Raw genomic sequence first — 19,695 nt, forward strand, 5'->3', positions numbered from 1 at the left:
AGGTGCTTCCTTTCAGTCTACCTAGTGACTTCTCATGTAATTCAGGAAAGAGCACTGATTGGATGATTGTGTATACTTTACATGAAATATTCCCTCTTCCTTAAAGGGGATTGTCATGGAATACGTTCTTATCTGTAAACGTCCTTCCTTCTTAGTTTCCCATGTGGAAACAATGAACTCTCAGATTATGGTAAGTACATCATTAATCAGTTTACAGTCAACAGGCTGAAAGTGTCTATAGACTTTTCAGCTTGATTTGGCTATTGTGTAATCTTGTGTGTATAATTAATCTCCCGATACTGTAAATTATTTGCATTTTAATAATGCTTTTAAATCCTCTTTTTGAATATTATTAAATTATTTTACTACGTTATCTCCTAGTGACATACTAAATAATACATGATCTTTTTTATTTTTTTTTATAAATATATTGCCATTGAAATTATTTTATTTGAGTTTCTTTGTTTAATACAGTTGTTCTGTTAATCTATCCAGACAAATGCAGTTTTATTTATTCTGATACAATCTGCTTCTAGTCCTGGTAAGCTTAAGTTTACACATCATTGCTTAATACTAATATTTTATACCAATGTTATATTTCAACAAAGTAACACAAAAATTATAATCATTGAAATAGCACAATATTTTGAATTAAGATTTTTTTTTTTGCAGAAAAACATTTTGACGTTGTATGTTTTAAAAATGACCAGGCAATTTGCTGCCCCAAAAGCTGTTCAAAAACATGTCATTCAGAAGACCAATTTAAACGTGTTACCTGTAGGTCATGTAAGTAAATCATGTGTGTATAATTTGTTATTTGTTATGTATAAAATTTGTTTTTAAAGCTATATACAGTATGCTTACAGTACATTTACCATATTTGTACGTATTTGTGTTGCTGTATACTTATTCTGGCTAGATGAAGAAGAAGAGATGCAGTGCATAAATGAAGTAAATAAAAAAATTAATTTACAACAGTGTCTTGAACACATCCCCAAGACTGCTGAATGTAGCATCACTAAAGGTATTGTTTTGCATTTTCAATCAACACTCAAAATAAAGATATTTAGAAATTATTCAAATCTAAGTCAAAGTGTATGGAGTGTAGGATCATTGCATTGATTTTGTTATACAAATTACTACCGAGGCGGACATTTTTATCATTTTTAAAATTATTTATTGATAATTATAATTTAATAACTTTGTTGAACTGAAACCCACACATACAATTGAGGTCAGAATAATTAGCCCTGTTAATTTTTTCCCCCAATTTTAGTTTAACGGAGAGAAGATTTCTAAACATAATAGTTTTAATAACTCATTTCTAATAACTGATTTATTTTGTCTTTGTCATGATGACAGTACATAATATTTTACTACAGCTTAAAGTGACATTTAAAGGCTTTACTTGGTTAATTAGGCAGGTTAGGGTAATTAGGCGAGTTATTGCATAACGATGGTTTGTTCTGTAGACTATCGAAATAATATATAGCTTGAAAGGGCTAAAATATTTGACCTTAAAATGCTTTTAATAAAATGTAACTACTTTTATTCTAGCTAAAATAAAACAAATAAGACTTTCTCCAGAAGAAAAAATATTATATAATATTTCCAGACATACTGTGAAAATTTCATTGCTCTGTTAAACATCATTTAGAAAATATTTTAAAAAGAAAAACAAATTAGATTAGATTAGATTCAACTTTATTGTCATTACACATGTACAAGTACAATGCAACGAAATGCAGTTTAGGTCTAACCAGCAGTGCAATAGCAGCAAGTGCAGGATACAGGAATAAGTTATAAAGTGCAGTTATAGAAAACTATGGTGATATTTACAGATGGATGTACTATGAACATTATATACAGGTTGGATAAGCTATGAACAGATTTACAATATATGAATATATGTGCAGGTTGCTATTAATAATCAGTAGTATGCAGATAAATAAGCATGATTACAAGTGTATATGTATAGTGGGGGGCTAATTCAAAGGGGGGCTAATAATTTTGACTTCAACTGTATATAATACCCTGACTTTCTCCTAAATATGTGTATATATTTATTCTAATGTTTTTATTTTATTACAATTTGAACTTTTTATTTTATTACAATTTGAAAAACGCATATGAACTATGAGAATTTCTAACTTAAACTACTAAAGCAGTACAAATGACCTTGTGCTTTTCATTTCAGTGTCTGCTACTTTTCCCTTTTTTACTTTTAATATATGTGCCTCTTTTGCCTAGCAACATCCTGTAACATAAACATAACGTTATAGTAGCAAAAACATAACTTTACTAAAGATAAGTCTTTCAAAATATACCCGTATTTAGTGCTGCAATAAAGGCTTTTTCCCACTTGTAAAAAGTATAAATAAAAGTGAGGCGCAGACATTCGCGGGTGATCTAGTAGCCTCCATGTTTGAATTACCTAAAAGATAATATTTTCATAGTAATGACTTCATTAAATATGATGACAGATATTCAAAGCTTATTTTAATATCTCAATAGAAAATGTGATGACACATTATGATGTCAGTAATTAATTTATTACTTTATTAATTCATAATAAATTGATGTTTATTTTACATATTAATGCATCGTTATTTATGTGCTGTTTGCAAAGTGTTACCAGTAATTCTAGTAGGACCACAGGAGTCAAACTCAGTATTTGGAGGGCCGCAGCTCTGCAGAGTTTAGTTTCAACTCTAATTAAACTAATTAGGTCCTTCATGCTTGTTTGAAACCTACAGGTGAGTGTGCTTGAGCAAATTTAGAATTAAACTGTGCAGGGCAGCTGCCCTGCAGGAACTGAGGTTGACACCACTAAGTTAGAGATTGATGGTAGTTCCAGTGTTAAAAAGTGGCATTCTCATGTGCAAATAGATTTGCTGTTCTATGCCAATGTTTTATCAGTATAGCATAATTTTTTTGTCCCATATTTTTTCAGCTTATAACGTGACTTGCAACAATGCTGACCTTAATAAACAAGGTTTATGGAAAACAAATATAGAGATAAATGACTCATTCTTACGATGTGAGGGTAAAAAAAGGTAGGAACATTAAATTCCCTTTATATATTTGCAGTCTAATTGTATGTACTGTAAATCACACCACAGCATAATTAGTTTCTTATATAGAATTTTTATATGTATTTTTATAATAAAATAATTTTAATGTTTAGCCTACAGGATATGATCAGCAGAATTATTATTATTTGTTTTTCTGCTTTGCCTTGAAGAAAAAAATACAATGATCAGAAAGTTACTCGAAAGTTAACTCAAAATATTAAAACAGAAATCTGATATAACCATTTATGCCAAATATCTCAACAACCATTAAAATTGTTTATTTCAAATAAATTTGTCATAATATACACTGTCTATTATGTTCAGGTAAGAAAGTAGAATGCATGGATGCTGAAGGTAAAACAGTATTTGAAAATTATGACTGGGGATTCAACAGCCATTTAAACGAAGGTGACATATGCAACATTACCTTAGGTATGTTATACTATACATCTTAAGCATTGTTCAAGTAAAAAATGATGATTTGATTTGTCTTATCAGTTCTGATCTGTGTAAACTATTTCAACTCATTTATATTTAATAGGGTTAATATTTTTTCACTGCCATTTTCCTCAAAGATATTGAATCAAAGAAGGCATTTTTAAATTATGTCAATCAATAATCAAGAATTTTAGTATTGTTTACCAAAGATCCATCAGCCACCAGTAGATCGATGCTTTGATCTCTTTGTTGCAAGTATTTGTGTTGAATGGGGTTTTTAATTTTATGTCTACTGTAGCATATGATGTGGATTGGATAGACAACAAATTCAACTGCAGTGAAAAACACTGGATAGCTCCACCACATTTAACATTCATAAATGCAAGTTGCAACTGGAAAGGTGCGTAAATCACACACAATATATTATAGATTTCATGCTGTCTTATTTTGTTAGACCTATAGTATTTTGAAACAAACAGCAAGAATATGATAGGAATAGAGCATTCAAACTCAAATGCAAAATAATTAATAAAAGAAAATACATTAATAAATATTAAATAAATAAATAATTAATAAAAGAAAAGACATTAATAAATATTTTTTAAAAGCATATAACAAATGCTTTTTTCCTCTGTATTTGACAATGACTTTTCTTTTTTCAAATGTTTTGTTTTATCCATTTGTCAATCAAATTCAAAATGCCATGGGTCAGTACACATGTGGGAGCAACCAATCAACTTTTACCTCAAACTCCTTCACATGGTCAATGAGAAAAGCTATAAGCCAATAGTGTGTTTATGGGTTAGACAACAGTCTTCCATGTGGTGTTGCACACTTTTGTTTTGTGCATATTTTCTTTAAATTAAAATGTTAAAAATTTAAAATGTTTGCCAATTCCTGCCTCCTTTCCTTTAAATGGAGATTCACACTAGGGCCAGATCAAGGCGAGGAAGTGGTGAGAGTGTTAACGTTTGCCACTCTAGTCACGCTGATTCAGTGAGTTCCACATGTGATTCATTGATTATGTCTGCCTGTTCGGGATGTTTTTAAAGTAAAAATATTACACCGAATAATGCAACTGGACAGCTGGCATTGTAAGTGCTGCTAAAAGATGCCAGTGCTGCATTTTGGACCAGCCTTATTGCTAACAAGCTAACAAGAAGCTCATAAAGTCAGTCGTTGTTTTAGCGTTTTAAAACCTAAGTAAAATAAAATTTGTATACATACATATTATATATAATTGTCTATTTTTTACAACACTTTGGTTTAATTGCTTTATTAAATTACATAAAAAAATTAAATAGACACATTTAAATTTGAAAATGTGATTTATTTACACAGTATTTGCTTATGCCTCAATTATTGAATTGATAAATTCATTTTTCATTTTATTTTTAAGTGTCATTTCTGGTCCTCAATACAAAAGAAGTTATTCTGTAGAATGTTGGTAATCAGATTGTTAACAGTACCCATTGGCTTTTAAAGTATTGTTCCACTGTGGAAATACAAATGTACTGTTAACTATCGGGTTACCAACATTCTATTTTTGTGTTGAACAGATTAAAAGGAAACAGGTTGGGTACTACTTAATTGGGTGAACTATCCCTTTAAGTGCACTATTTGAAGGCACATCTAAGTGGAAAGAAATATTACTTTTACTATTTTTACTAATTACTGTTACAGCTATTTAAACAGGAATTACATCGTGACTGATGATATACACTTGCTTCTTTCATGTTGTCTATAGGTGACAAACTGCAATGCATCGATGTTAATGGTATTAAAAATTGTGAAAAATGTGTTTTTAGAGCTTCTAAAAAAGATTTCCCAATTCAAATTGCTCAAGGTATGTAACCATATTAAGGTTTTAACTTGAATTGTTTTAAATGCAGAATCCCCATAATTACAGATCTTTTTTCAATGCAAAAAAAGTCTAAGAGGTATATAATGATATGTAAAGATGTATTTCATTCCAAGGTTGTTATCTGACCAATATTCTGTTTATTCTTTTATACTGTTCATGTTTTATATCATTTATTTAAATTCATAAAAATGTTTTCCTGTCTTAAAAAAAATCTTTGTCCACAAAAAAACACACAGTGCTGCGCAAGTACATTGCATGCAATTCAATGCAAACGTGAAAACAAAAGCAGATTATCTGCAGTGCAAATGAAATGGAGTGCTACGAAAGAGTGGAATTTGCCTCAGTCACTTCTTCAGCTTTTGATGTAAACCCAGTTGTGTTCAGAAAAGACAAAACAGTGGCTACAAAACCACACTGTACAGGGAAAAAAATGATTCAAAGATGATTACTTAGACTCTTTTTTTTAAGTTAAGTGGTAGTAAACAATTTATTTGGGTAAAATTTAAACAAACAAATTAAGTTGAAAATTACCAAATGTAATGTTTGTTTAAATTCAACCCATATAAATTGTTTGCTGAAATATATTTTTATATATAGCGTGATTCTGTCAATCTCAGCTTCTACAAATTAATCAACAATGAATAGTGTTCTATGACAAGCTTGGTTAGCCTTTGTTTAGGCAGTTCACATGGTTTTAAAAGAACCAAAATAAGTGATTTTGCATAATTTGCGTAATATACTATCACCTTATTCAGAGTGTTGTTAAATTTTACATAACCTTCCATTTACAGAAGCTTTTGACTTGAATCCTAAAATGAAAATTGTTTTATAATGTAGTTATTAATATTATATCAATATCAATATCAAGTATATCAATATAACTGTCTGTCTTTACACTGCAGTGCTGACTAGAGAGTTTATTTCTTTTTACAGCTTTGTTGATTAGTAGGAATTGTGTTACACATTTCTGTTCTATTACTGCAATGCAAGTTGAATCTGACTTTTCTTTTTCTCTCTACTACCCTCTGTAGCATACAATGTGGATTGCATAGACAAAACCCCAATTTGCTGCCAAGAAACATGTGACTGGAAGGCTCCTATCAATTTAACCTTTAACAATTTAACATGTAACATGAAAGGTAAGAAACTAAAATACTATTTCTAGTCTAAATTGCATTGTCACAATACAGTACATACATTTTCCAGATATAATGTAAATAGTTTTAAATTATAAATTAACTAATGTATATGAACTGACTGGTCTAAACTAGTGTTCTAGTTATTTTAACATTATGTAATGCATCAACTTTTAGCAGATACAAATTTCACTATTATACTGTATATCCGTTTAAGACATTACTTTAGCACTTTCTGCCATTTTTTTATTAGATTTTTTTGCCTTAGTTCTTGGGAAATATGCAGTCTGGGGGACCTAATGTGGTCATTTTTCAGTAATACTATTAAATTGCTTTAATTCTGCAATGCTTAAGCTGTTTTTGAACTACAATTCACATGTATCACATTATTTGTTAAGACTAAATACATTTTTGACCTTCAGCTACAGTATCCATGTCTAATTTAGCTTACCTTGTAGGGATGTCCATGCCATTTTTGCAGTTTAGTTTCAAATTTAAATTTTAATAAACAGTTTTCTATTTAATAAACATTTTGTTAAATGTTGTGTAGATGGGAAACTGGAATGCAGAAACACAGCTGACCATGACCCTATCAAATGTGAAGATTTTCAAAACTGTGGATTTAACAGATTTCTGGAAATATCCGAGACGTGCAATATAACTGAAAGCATTAATCAAAGTATATTTCACTGATTTGTGACTATTTACTTTTCACAAAAGTTTTTTCAACTATATTCAGTTTTTATATGAAACGTACAAATATTTATCATCTTAAATTCACATGCTAATAATTTACATCATTTTCTTCGGTCCAGATAAAAATGTAAAAGACATGAAAGAGACAGAATGTAATGCTAATGAGTTCAATGATAAATCTGGTAAGTGGTTTTATTTTCAGTACAAAAAAAATGTTAAAAAGCAAAATATTTTTATTATATTTTTGGTTCATTTAAATAAGAACAATTTAAAGGGTTAGTTCATCCAAAACATTTTATATATTAATTATTCACTCTCATGTTGTTCCATAACCCTTACATTCTCTAGACTTCAGAACAGAAATCAAGATATTTTAGGTGAAATCTGAGAGCTCCCTCATCCTCCATAGACAACAAGGTTTCCAACTTGTTAAAATCCAAAAAAAATAAAAATAAATAAAACAATCAAAACAGACCATATGCCTTCAGTGGTTAGATCTGAATATTATCAAGCTACAAGAATAATTTCATGCAACCATAAAACAAAAATAATGAATTTATTCAAAAATATCTTCTCCTCAGGGTCAGTTTAGAGTATGTTTAGTTTAGAGTGTCGTACTTCGTTATGCCTCTTAAGATGCATCTGTGCTTTGTTTAAAAAGGCTGTGCTTTGTTTCCAGGGCATACGCCATTGCACAGTGCCCATGAATGTGCACAATAGGACTTTTTGTGGTATTCTTCTGTCACAAACAAGTCAGGAATCTTGTTGTACTGCTGTATATCTTAATTTGTGTTTTAAACATGAACAAAGGTCTCAGAAGATTAGAACAACACAAGGGTGAGAAATTAATAGCATAATTTTCATTTTGGCTGAACTAATTCTTAAGTGATCTTCAGTATATGCTACTAAAACTGTTAAAATTGTGAGTTTTTATTTCCTCTTCTCTTTAGAAAACAAAAACAACAATAATAACACGAACAACATCAACAGGAATCATGGCAGAATTATCCTCGCTGTCCCCTTAATTGTCTTAATTGTAAGTCAAAAAGAAGAATATCGTGTGCAAACTTTTTCTGCATTTGTATCATTGATTTAGTTCTTACACTGCAGGCGATAAATACATGAATAGCTAAAATTTTATATTATAAAAATAATAAAATGTAATTAAACAAGCTAATTCTTTAATCCTTTGACAGTGTTTAGTTTTAGCAATCTTGTTGTATTTGCGAAGAAACAACATACCGAATGAAGGTGTTGTATGACCTGAAGCAGGATAAAGATCTAGCGGCTGCCGGAATTAATTGAAAAGGTATATGAAGATGCCCGCTCATTCCAAGAAATCAAGAGAAAATAAGTATATTGCTGGACATCATGCTCCAGACATAACATTGTCAACGTGTTATTGAGATGGGCCACTGAAGAAATAGTCCAAACTTGAGAGATACAGTACATTTCAGGGTTTGAAGAAATACAGTATTGTCTCTGTGGGGTACATGGGCTAAAGTAAGAGCTGCGGAAAACTGTAACATTCATCTTACTGAGCTGTGATTTAAATGATAAAAACATTAAATAAAGATTATATCAAGCAATCAAATGTGTAGTCAATATTATTAACAATTTAACAGCGGCAGGACGTGGATGCACTGAGGCGCTGTTGTTGAACATACTAGTGTTTACAAAAAGATTACATCAAATAGAACTTGAGTAATCTTCGCTAATTATACTTTAGTCTAAAGCTACAACTGTCTAGCAGTGTTTGCAGCTAGTTGTTTTTTACTGTAAAGTTTGTAAAGAATGTAAGGAATGTAAAATGTATTTGCGTAAGGAGTACACATTAGAATTTAGGAAACTTTATAGAAATTAAAATATAGAATAAAGCAATCTCTCACTGATAAAAGCCTTAATGTAGCTTGCATGATTGTTTACTCTCTCTATTTTTGGTATCTAAACCAATTTAAGTTTCACTTAGCCCAGCTCTGATCATTTATGTAAACTCAATGTGACATAATCCTACATTGTCTCACCTTGTTCTTCATTATTACTCAACTAAAGGCTTGTCATGTTAAAAAGGGATTAGTTAACATCGCTAAATTAATGAGAAAGCAGCACATTTCCTTCAAGCACTGATGAAACACTTTTGAAGTTCTTCACTAAAGAAACATTTTGCATGATATATTGAATGGCATACAGTATCACAACAGCAACGTTGTGTTTTTAGAAAACACAATAGCCCAGGTAAATTCGTAACGTCACTCAAGGAAGCAGACAGTCAGAAACCTTTCCAGTCAGAAAATTAAATCTCTTTGCACATAAGGCTTTAGCTTTGAACAATGGAGATGCAGATTAAATGAAAAGAACTCTATATTTCTCAACTATGAGGTCATTTAAACATCTTATCACATCCCAGGTTTATAGCCTGCTAGATATGATATAAATGCAAGTTAGAGCAGCTGTAGATGCATCAGTGAGATTCAACACCAACTCAAATTCATCATGATCTTCACCTTCACCTGCTTTGCTCTAGTGGCCTCTGCTCTGGGTAAGTGTCTCCTTTACAATAATGTGCAAAAGTCAGAGATCACTATTAATTTCACAAATAAAAAAATGGGTTTAAGTTGATTATTGATTAACACTTTACAATAAGTGTCCATTATAGTTAATGTTAATGTAATTTCAGAAATGAATAAACTATGAACAGTATATCTATTGCAGTATTTAAGATGTAATCTTTCTTAATGTTAAAGTAAATAAAGTAGTCCATATTAACACAGTGAAATAACTAATGTTTAAAAGGCACAACTGTGGATATTAACAACGCCCCAGTAAATTTTAAATTATACATTAAGAGTTAATCAAATTATTGTTGAGTTTAGGTTATGAAACACATTGATTGAACACATTGAACATTAACTAATGAAACCACAATGTAAAGTATGACCATTATTTCTGTCTTTTGGTTGAGTGTGTCAATAAGAAGTGCTAGTTTAAATTTTCAAACATTTTTCTTCTGTTAATTGTAATAATCCAGTGATATTTTGTATGCAAAAGTGTCTGACGGCAGCCAGAGCTTCACACAGAGATCAAAATAAAGAAAAGAAATTAAAACCTCAAAGAAAGAACAAAACTGACACTGCCTAAATCCAAAACTACTGTGTCAACATCTCCAAGATTTTTCAAGAAAGCTGCAAAGTACATAAAACCATTACCATACTTCATTGTACTGTAGCTTTGCAGGCAGGTTTCATGAAGGGTCTTGGAAATCCTTTGGATTTAGTCATTCAGTTTATGTTTTTTTTTTTTTCATGATAATGAAGAGATTAGGTCTCTGTTAAGCTTTCTCTTTGCACATACAAATATCTTTCTGTATTTTTACAATTAATAGCAAAAATAAGGTTTGGAAATGTACATTGATATTTTCTACTGACACACTACACCAAAATGAATAAATAAATAACTTAAGTCATCTTTTACGGGTAAAAACACTAGTGGCCTAAGACTTTTGCACAGTATTAAATATTTAGAAAATGTGAAACCCAACAGATTCTTGTCTCGTGATTTTCTGTTCTTCATTAACAGGCTGTGGAGTTCCTGCTATTAAACCACAGACTATCAGCAGCAGGATTGTGAATGGGCAGAATGCCATCTCTGGCTCTTGGCCCTGGCAGGTCTCTCTCCAGGTAAATATTATTTTGCTGTTTTTTTCATCAAAAACTCTTTATTTTGAGAGTAAATGTCATGTTTTTAATGCGTTTACCTTTAAAACAGCTCCCCAATGGTGTCCATTTCTGCGGAGGATCCCTGATTAACCAGAACTGGGTTCTCACTGCTGCTCACTGCAGCGTCGTGTAAGAGAATCTACAATCTGACCTAAACATCACAAACAGCAGTCTTTAACAGAAGCTCTCTCTCTCTCTCTCTTTCTCTCTCTCTCTCTCAAGTTCAAGTTGCTTTATTGGCATGACATTCAGTACAGTATTGCCAAAGCACTTCAAATATGTAATATATTTAAACCATCAAAAAAAAAAGAATAATAAAATAAAACAAAATAAATAATAATAATACAGTAGATAAGAAATAATGACAAAAAATAGAATATATTTGATAAATATAACAATAATAATAATAATAAAAAGTTTAAATTATTTAAATAAGATACATGAATTTACATTAACCATGTCTTGTGGTGTATAAGGTGTATACATATTTTACAGCTAGTCTAGATGTCAGTTCATCCTCTCTGAGTATATGGTAAAGTTTTTCTGAGTCATTTAAATTAAAAAATTAATTGATCAATGTTTCAAATTGGGGGGGAAATATTTCTCTAGTCATTGTGTATCTGGGCCAGAACAGAAGGAAGTGTGTCTCATCCTCTATTTGGTTTTTTTTTATGTCTGCCCTTTTCTAAAACCCTTTTCTAACTCTAGGTCATGATCACAGAGGCGATATTTAGAAAGAATGTGTTTTTCTTTAAATTGTTTTAATGATAAATAATTTGCCAGCTGTGTGGTTCTGTTTAGGGCTGAATAACATTGAAGATTAGTTTGGAGGTGGATTTTAGAATTTAGTTTTTTATCATAATATTTTAATGTTTTGTCAATGTGTTTGTGAAGGTTTTGTTTGGGGACCGGTTTGGTTTGAGTTTTCTTCAATAGTCCATATATGAGTGTGTTTAGAGGATGAGACACTGTAGGTTTCGCATTGGCCAGAAGGGCTTTATCCTGGATAGACTGGGGGTCAGACTGATGCAGGTGCAGCCAGTATTCTCTCTCTCACTCTCTCTCTCTCTGCATGAGTGTGTGTGTTTTAATAATATTTTATCTTTTATCTCTCTGCTTTTAGAATTGGATATCATCGTGTTGTTCTTGGAGAACATGATCGTGGGTCCAATGCAGAGCCCCTTCAGGTCAAACTAGTGTCAAAGGTAATGAGATTTAATGATCTTAGTGGAACAGAAATTGAACTATAAAGCAAACTAATAGAAAATGCATTTATGACTGACACCAATCACATACAGAACATAGATCATATAGGCATTATTTTTATCATCATTTTTATATATATATATCAGATTAAGATTATTTCTATCAGTTTCGATTTCATAACTATTGTTTTGATATTTTTTAAAGCAACAACAATCATTACACAAATTTTTATTGAAAAACAAAAACCTCATAGATATGATTTCATGCAAATTGTGAGCTAAAAGTCTGCAAAAGCTTATTCTTTTTATCTCTATTAGCTTATTCTATTTTGAATAGCTTATTCTATTTTGTTTTTAAATGTTGTTTTGGACTTCTATAATTCTTACGGTAAATATTTCTTATTTGAGATTGAAAGGTTTTAATAGTAACATTGTTGTTTTAATTGTTGGATTTTATATAAAAATAAAATTAACATCCAATTAAATTAAAAAGAGTGAAATTTGATTAGAACTATTAAACTAAAATAGTAACAAGAAATAAAATAAATGAAAATCAATTAAACCTATTAAAGATTAAAAGATTCATCACGGTGCAACCTTCAAAACAACAAAGTATTGGTAATTTTACCTTTCATGCTTCACAATTATGTTTTACCTATTTATAGGCAAAAAGTTTTAATAATTTAAAATGTAATTAAATGCAGTATGATCAGTAATTCTTTAATAAATTTTGATGAGTACACATGTAAACTTCAGCAAAGGGAATACAACATTCAAAATATATTCAGGCTATCTTTATATTTTACCTTATAAAGTCTTCTTTCATTGGTGAGCATTCCTCCATGTTTTATGTGCAGGTGGTCACACATCCACTCTTCAGCCGCACAACCCTCAACAATGACATTGCACTGCTGAAACTTGCGTCTCCAGTCACTCTGACCGCTCGGGTCTCTCCTGTATGTCTGACTCCACCAGCCATCAACATCCAGTCTGGAACCCGCTGCTTCACCACTGGATGGGGCAGAACCGCCAGCACATGTGAGTCACCTGGACAACAGAATAATTAAAGCACTAATTCTGTTCTTTTAAATACCTCACATTTGCTGATTTTAACATACGCAACACTGTAAAAAAAAAAAAAAAAAAAAAAATCTGTTAACAGTTTACATATTTTGTGTTTAATTCCGGTTGTGAATTGCATTATGGGATGTTGATCTCTGCTCTGTTCACTTTTGATGTTCAAAATTCACCTCCACAGTTTAACTGTATTTAGTTTAATTCAAAGTGACTTTTATTGATATGTTAGTAGTTTGAAATAATATAAAGTATAAGAAATAATATATAAAGAAATATGTCTGTAAAAGAACTGAAAATACACGAGCGGTTTATTAAAGGGGTGGTACACTACGATATCATATTTTAAGCTTTAGTTGATGTGTAATGTAGCTTTGTGAACATAAACAACATCTCTGAATGTAAGACGATCGAAGTTCAATGTAAAGGGAGACCTTGGCTTTTACAGAGTTAGCTTAGCGAAGCCTACAGCAAACAAAGTTCGGGGACTACAAAAAAATACATCCAGGTTAATGATGTCATAAACCCTTAGGATTACACACATACACTCTGCACAGCGATAGGGCATGGCCAGAGGCGAAGTAATGTTATAACTTCCTGGTGACGTGGATTTGCGAATCACAGCACATTATATTAGCTGACCAATCAGAGCCTCTTGAGGGCGGGTCTTCAGAGGAACTAGGAATTATGTCAGTCGTTTTCATGTTAGCTGAGTAGCTGTATATAATTAAAGTAAGATATTTGAAAACACAACGTGATTTTCTACAAAAGAATCATGAGCACACATTGCTTTGCATCCCATAAACACAACCAAGCCTTAAAAATACACTCTGGACCACCCCTTTTAAAAGATGGTTGTACAATAATATACAACAACATATAACACTTTAAACTATTAAAAATGTTAATAAAAGTCACTTTATCCTGAAAGAAGGAGCAAGGTCCATAATGCAATTCAAAAGCATAAATAAACTGGGGTATTTATAATTATTTTTTTACAGTGTACATAGTGTAAAAACTATAAATTGTGCCAGTATTGAAACACATGTTTAATGAATTAGAAAAGCATGTTTAAAAAAAATGTTTTTACAGTGACGTTTTCAATTTAATAATAAGGAAGGCTTAATGGAACAATATGGAATCAACTTTTAGTGGAAACTGCATACGTTTTTTTTTCTCCTTTATTTTTTTATTGTATTACTTCATTGTCACAAGCACATACTAGATCATTATATACATTATATAAACATAATTTAAATGTATTAAAAAAAAATGTTTTGTTTGTTTCAAATGATTATTGATCATGCACTTTCACCTTTGAAAGCATAAATTTCTTCACATATTGGAAATATAAAGCAAACAAGAACAAAAGCTCTATCCAAACTGGTGTTTAGATATGTTAAGTGTTTACTGCAGCTTCAAAACCATTTTGTTATGATTTTTTTTTGTGCAAATGAGAGAAATCCATACAAGTTTAAAATAGCTAGAAGATAAATAAATTATGACAGAATGTTAATTTCTTGTTTAATTGATATAGAATTAGGTAAAACTGCCACTAGGTGGCGGCAATGTCATTTAGTCATTTATCGAGTCAATTTAGTGATGGCTGAATATTCTTGTGCTTTCATTTGTTCTGTAGTATGTATGGCAATCTTGTAATTTCCCTTTTTGTGGGGAGATTAAATTTATTCTGGTGGTCTGGTGTTCTCCTTTCCTGAGACACAAACTGTATGGTTGATTGGTAGGCAGTTTTGTACTGTTTATTATCCCTTTTGAATGAAGAATTAAATTAAAACACACACACACCTGATTATGGTGTTTTCTTTTGTGTTTTCAGCGAGTCCTCGTATCCTGCAGCAAACAAGCGTCCCCTTAGTTAGTCATGCCGACTGTAGACAGATCTGGGGTCGAAACAGAGTTACTGACGCCATGATCTGTGCAGGAGGATCTGGATCTTCATCCTGTCGGGTACAGTAGACTACATCAATACAGATCAAGAAGAAATCGCGAATAACAAATTATCCTCTAAAAAGTCATGTAAAGTCATTGTGTTAAATGTAAAATGCATTACAACTGCATTACATTCATACCCAATGTTGGGAAAAGTTACTTTTGAAACCAAAACATTACATTATTAAGTTTCTTTCCAAAAATGTAACTAGTTGCATTACCTAATAACTTTATATAGTAAGTAATGCATTACGCTACTTTTAAGTTACTTTTATTACCTGGCTGAGGTTTGATCTCTTTTAGAACTTGTTTTTTTTTTTTTCTTCCTTTTTAATAGAGGAGCTCTGCATTTATCCACGTACTTTATAAATCACACCTACGGACATTTATATTTAAAAAACACAGATATATAGAAGTCAAAATTATTAGCCCCCCTGAATTATTAGCCACCCCAACCCACCCCCCTTTTTCCCAATTTCTGTTTAACAGAGAGAATATTTATGTTTTGCTATGATGACAATAAATAATATTTGACTAGATATTTTTCAAGACACGTCTATACAAGTCTTAAAGTGGCATTTAAAGACTTAACTAGATTAATTATGTTAACTAGACGGGTTAGGGTAATTAGACAAGTTATTGTATAAAGATGGTTTGTTCTGTAGACAGTCGAAAAAAAAAAAAGCTTAAAGGGGCTATTAATTTTTTCCTTAAAATGGTGTTTAAAAAATGTAAAACTGCTTTTATTCTAGCCAAAATAAAACAAATAAGATTTTCACCAGAAGAAAAAAATGTATCAGACATACTGTGGAAATTTCCTTGCTCTGTTAAACATCATTTGGGAAATATTTAAAAAAGAAAAAAAATCAAAAAGGGACTATGATTCTGACTTCAACTTCAACATTGCAGCTGAAAGGGCATCCGCTGCATAAAACATATGCTGGAATATTTGGCGGTTCATTTTGTATGAATAAAGGAGAAATAAAGACATAAAAGCCGAAGGAAAATTAATAAATAACAAAACAAAACTTAAATTACTTAAACTACCACTAGATGTCAGTAAATGACTCATTTTTGAGTCATTTATTGATTTGATTCTTCTTAACATTTCCCAGAGATGGGTTGCAGCTGGAAGGGCATCCGCTGCGTAAAAACATGCTGGATAAGTTGGCAGTTCTTTCCGCTGTGGCGACCCCGGATTAATAAAGGGACCAAGCCCACAAGAAAAGGAATGAATGAATGAATTCTTCTAAACAACGTAAATTGATCATTTGAATCATTTATTCACTTGATTCATTGAGAAATGAATCTCTGCTGAGTTTATGAGAAACCCAGTACTAATATTTCTGTTGGCAAAACTAACAAAAAGAGACAATTTTGTTTAAAATATAACACAATATTAACTTATTATTTACTGAACTGTTTTAGATAGTCAATATCACATGTACACAATTCAAGACAAAAACAGCTTTCATATCCACTGACTGCTCATTGTGATGGGAAAATAAAAAGGTCATAATTTAATGACAAACATGAAATATAATCTTCATACAGCATTTTTTCCACAATTAGTTTATGAACTTTAAATCCATATATCTGCATTCTATTGGCTCCATCACACAGTAAGCAGTTGCATCATTATCTAAGAGAAAGGGGGGGTACATTAATTGTGTTCTAATTTTTAATGAACGCATTATTTTTCCCATTACTAATTAATCAAATGAACATGTTAAAATGACAGCCCTAAGATACACACATTACTTTATCAATGTCAATAATAATATCGACTGTGTGTTTTCTCTAGGGTGATTCCGGAGGTCCTCTGGTGTGTGAGCGTTCAGGGGTCTGGACTCTGGTGGGCTCTGTGTCCTGGGGTCTCGACACTTGTAACACCCGTTTCCCAGGAGTGTATGCCCGCATCTCTCAGCAGCGCTCCTGGATCAACATGACTGTCACCTCCAATTAAAGCAGCAGTCTGAATATTTAACTCATAATCTGATTTCGGTAACTTGCTGTTGGTCTTTTTATTAATCACTATCATCATTCTAGTCAGTCTGAACTTCCTTTATATGTTTAATACTGTTGTCTTGATTCATCTGTACAAATATTATCAATAAAGAAATTGCATTGAAATTATTCTGGTCAGTCTGAACTTCCTTTATATGTTGAATACTGTTTTCTTGATTCATCTGTACAAATATTATCAAAAAAGAGATTGCATTCAAAGGTTAAACTGTTGTGTATTTAATAAGCTGAACTTAAAATGTAAAACGAATAAGGATGTGCATAATCCACAAAATAATAAAAATTTAATAAAATTTAATAAAATAAATTAAAAAATTACACTTTTAAGATATATATATATATATATATATATATATAATAAGTTACACTGTAAAAAATGCTGGGCATTTTTCAAAAGAGATTTTAGGAAGCATGTTTACACCAATTACCCTATGATGATATTTTAATTCAATTTCATTCATTCATTTTCTTTTCAGATTAGTCTCTTTATTAAAATGGGGTCACCACTGCGGAATGAACCACCAACTTATCCAGCATATGTTTTACATAGCAAATGTCCTTCCAGCTGCAACCCATTACTGGGAAACACCCGTACACTCTGATTCACCCAAATATACTACAGACAATTTAGCTCACCCAATTCACCTGTACCATGTCTTTTAAATCTGGGGGGAAACAGGAGCACCCAGAGAAAACCCACGCAAACATGGGAAAAACATGCAAACTCCATACAGGACTGCCAACAGGCCCAGCTGGGGCTCGAAACAGGGACCTTCTTACTGTAAGATAACAACCCTACCCACGGCACCACAGTCACCTTTAAATAAATGTATTAAACGATTTAAATTTTGATTGATAATATAATTGTATTCATTTAATATAATGTTATTTCAGTTTAATAGAAATTTAAGAAAGCATTAAAATGTTAATTGATAAATAAAAGAACAGTAGAAGTTATGTATTTAGATGCAATTAAAATACAAAAGCTGAAAATATTTAAATATAAACTAAACAATAATACTAGTAAAAAAAAATACAAAAAGAACATACAACTACAAAAACAACTGAAGAAAATATGTAAAAGCAACAAAAAAGTTCATTCATTCGTCCATTTTCCTTTAGCTTATATAGCAGGGGTCGCCAGCCACAGTGGTGAACTGTTAACTATTCCGGCATGCATTTTTACGCAGTGGATGTCCTTCCAGCCGCAAGCCATTACAGGGAAATGTTCATTTAGATATTTGATGATAATCAAATTAATAATGTTTTTTTTTTTTAAATAAATAGTACTAAATGGACACTTATGCATTTAAATCTATGAGTTATATTCTGTCCCAAGCAATTTGCGTTTCTTGAGCAAAGGGTTTAAGAGATACTCCAGAAAAGAACACCAGAAAGCAGTTTGATAATTTGAGTGGCTTTAATGGCTATTGTTCCTCAGACCTCACAATATCTTCTATCCTGTTTGTAATAGGACATGTATTTCCAAGGTTTCAACGTTTTAATCAGTCACCGAAAGAACCGTGTGCGTGTATTGCCCATGACTGTATGCGCTGAAGGAAAAAGAAAGTAAAACCAAACTGTACATATAGTGCAGTCAGTACCTTAAATGTCCGGTAGGCAGAGTCAAGTCAAGTCACTGTTTATTAATAAAGCGCTTATTAAAAACAAGTGCTTACCAAAGTACTGTACACACATACACCATCTAAAACAAAGGACAAATACAACAGACATGCAGTTAAAGTCAGAAGTATTATCCTGCTTTGATATTTTTTTTCTTCTTTTTAAAATATTTTCCAAACGATGCTTAATAGAGCAAATAAATTTTCACAGGATGTCTGATATTTTTTTTTTTCATCTGAAGAAAGTCTTATTTGTTTTATTTTGGCTAGAATAAAAGCAGTTTAAATTTTTTTAAACACAATTTTAAGGTCAAAATTATTAGCTATTTAAGCTATATTTTTTCTCGATGGTCTACAGAACAAACCATCGTTATAAAATAACTTGTCTAATTACCCTAACCTGCCTAGTTAACCTAATTAACCTAGTTAAGCCTTTAAATGTCACTTTAAGCTGTATAGAAGTGTCTTGAAAAATATCTAGTCAAATATTATACTGTCATCATGGCAAAGATAAAATAGAATTGAGTTATTACAGTATAAAAATGTGTTGAAAAAATCTTCTCTCCATTGAACAGAAATTGGGAAAAAAATCAACAAGCGTTCTAATAATTCAGGGGGGCCAATAATTCTGACTTCAACTGTAACCCTCTCATATGATATTAAAAGACCAAAAAGTAAAAATGGGTTTTAAGGCTTGATTTAAAAACAGAAATGGTTGTGGCCTCCCTAACATGGAGTGGCAAATTATTCCAGAGTTTGGGGCCCCCCTTGGTTTTTAACCTAGTGCATGGACCAGCAAAAAGTAGCTTATCAGCACATCTAAGTGCCGTTGAAGGAGTGTACAATTGAATTAATAAAGACAAGTATCTTGGTGCTAGTCCATTTAGGCATTTAA

The 19,695-nt window shown here is 31.4% G+C and overlaps 2 protein-coding genes across 5 annotated transcripts in view; one reads left to right on the top strand and one right to left on the bottom strand.

Moving 5' to 3' along the window:
* The window catches only part of LOC147840672 (uncharacterized), a 105,478-nt gene that overhangs the window by 10,234 nt on the left and 75,549 nt on the right, over positions 1–19,695 (bottom strand). Inside the window, exons 4-6 of the mRNA XM_087283431.1 lie at positions 15,010–15,164; positions 12,936–13,176; positions 10,963–11,075 (exon numbers count right to left, since the gene is read on the bottom strand). The gene's annotated coding sequence lies outside the window, so the exon portion shown is untranslated. The remainder of the gene's footprint in view (positions 1–10,962; positions 11,076–12,935; positions 13,177–15,009; positions 15,165–19,695) is intronic.
* Positions 80–17,286, top strand: zgc:171592. Of its 4 annotated transcripts, XM_087282167.1 has the most exons (19): positions 80–190; positions 496–541; positions 673–786; positions 920–1,024; positions 2,954–3,056; positions 3,399–3,506; positions 3,811–3,912; positions 5,260–5,358; positions 6,408–6,515; positions 7,063–7,191; positions 7,328–7,390; positions 8,159–8,244; positions 8,405–9,747; positions 10,785–10,885; positions 10,974–11,053; positions 12,048–12,129; positions 12,987–13,167; positions 15,041–15,171; positions 16,958–17,286. In XM_087282167.1, exons 13-19 carry the CDS (start codon positions 9,702–9,704, stop codon positions 17,117–17,119), a joined length of 783 nt encoding a protein of 260 aa, XP_087138293.1. In that variant the 5' UTR covers positions 80–190; positions 496–541; positions 673–786; positions 920–1,024; positions 2,954–3,056; positions 3,399–3,506; positions 3,811–3,912; positions 5,260–5,358; positions 6,408–6,515; positions 7,063–7,191; positions 7,328–7,390; positions 8,159–8,244; positions 8,405–9,701; the 3' UTR covers positions 17,120–17,286.

Source organism: Danio rerio, chromosome 15 (assembly GCF_052040795.2).
Source record: "Danio rerio strain M-AB ecotype USA chromosome 15, GRCz13ab, whole genome shotgun sequence".
Classification (NCBI taxonomy): Eukaryota; Metazoa; Chordata; class Actinopteri; order Cypriniformes; family Danionidae; genus Danio; species Danio rerio.

What these genes read in the sequence shown, in the direction of transcription:
- zgc:171592 (XM_087282165.1), top strand. Translation starts at nt 3,023, where the DNA reads ATGACTCATTCTTACGATGTGAGGGTAAAAAAAG. An exon ending in CCCAATTCAAATTGCTCAAG is followed by an intron (nt 5,359 to 6,407) that starts GTATGTAACCAT and finishes TACCCTCTGTAG; the next exon opens with CATACAATGTGGATTGCATA. An exon ending in TGAGTTCAATGATAAATCTG is followed by an intron (nt 7,391 to 8,158) that starts GTAAGTGGTTTT and finishes TCTTCTCTTTAG; the next exon opens with AAAACAAAAACAACAATAAT.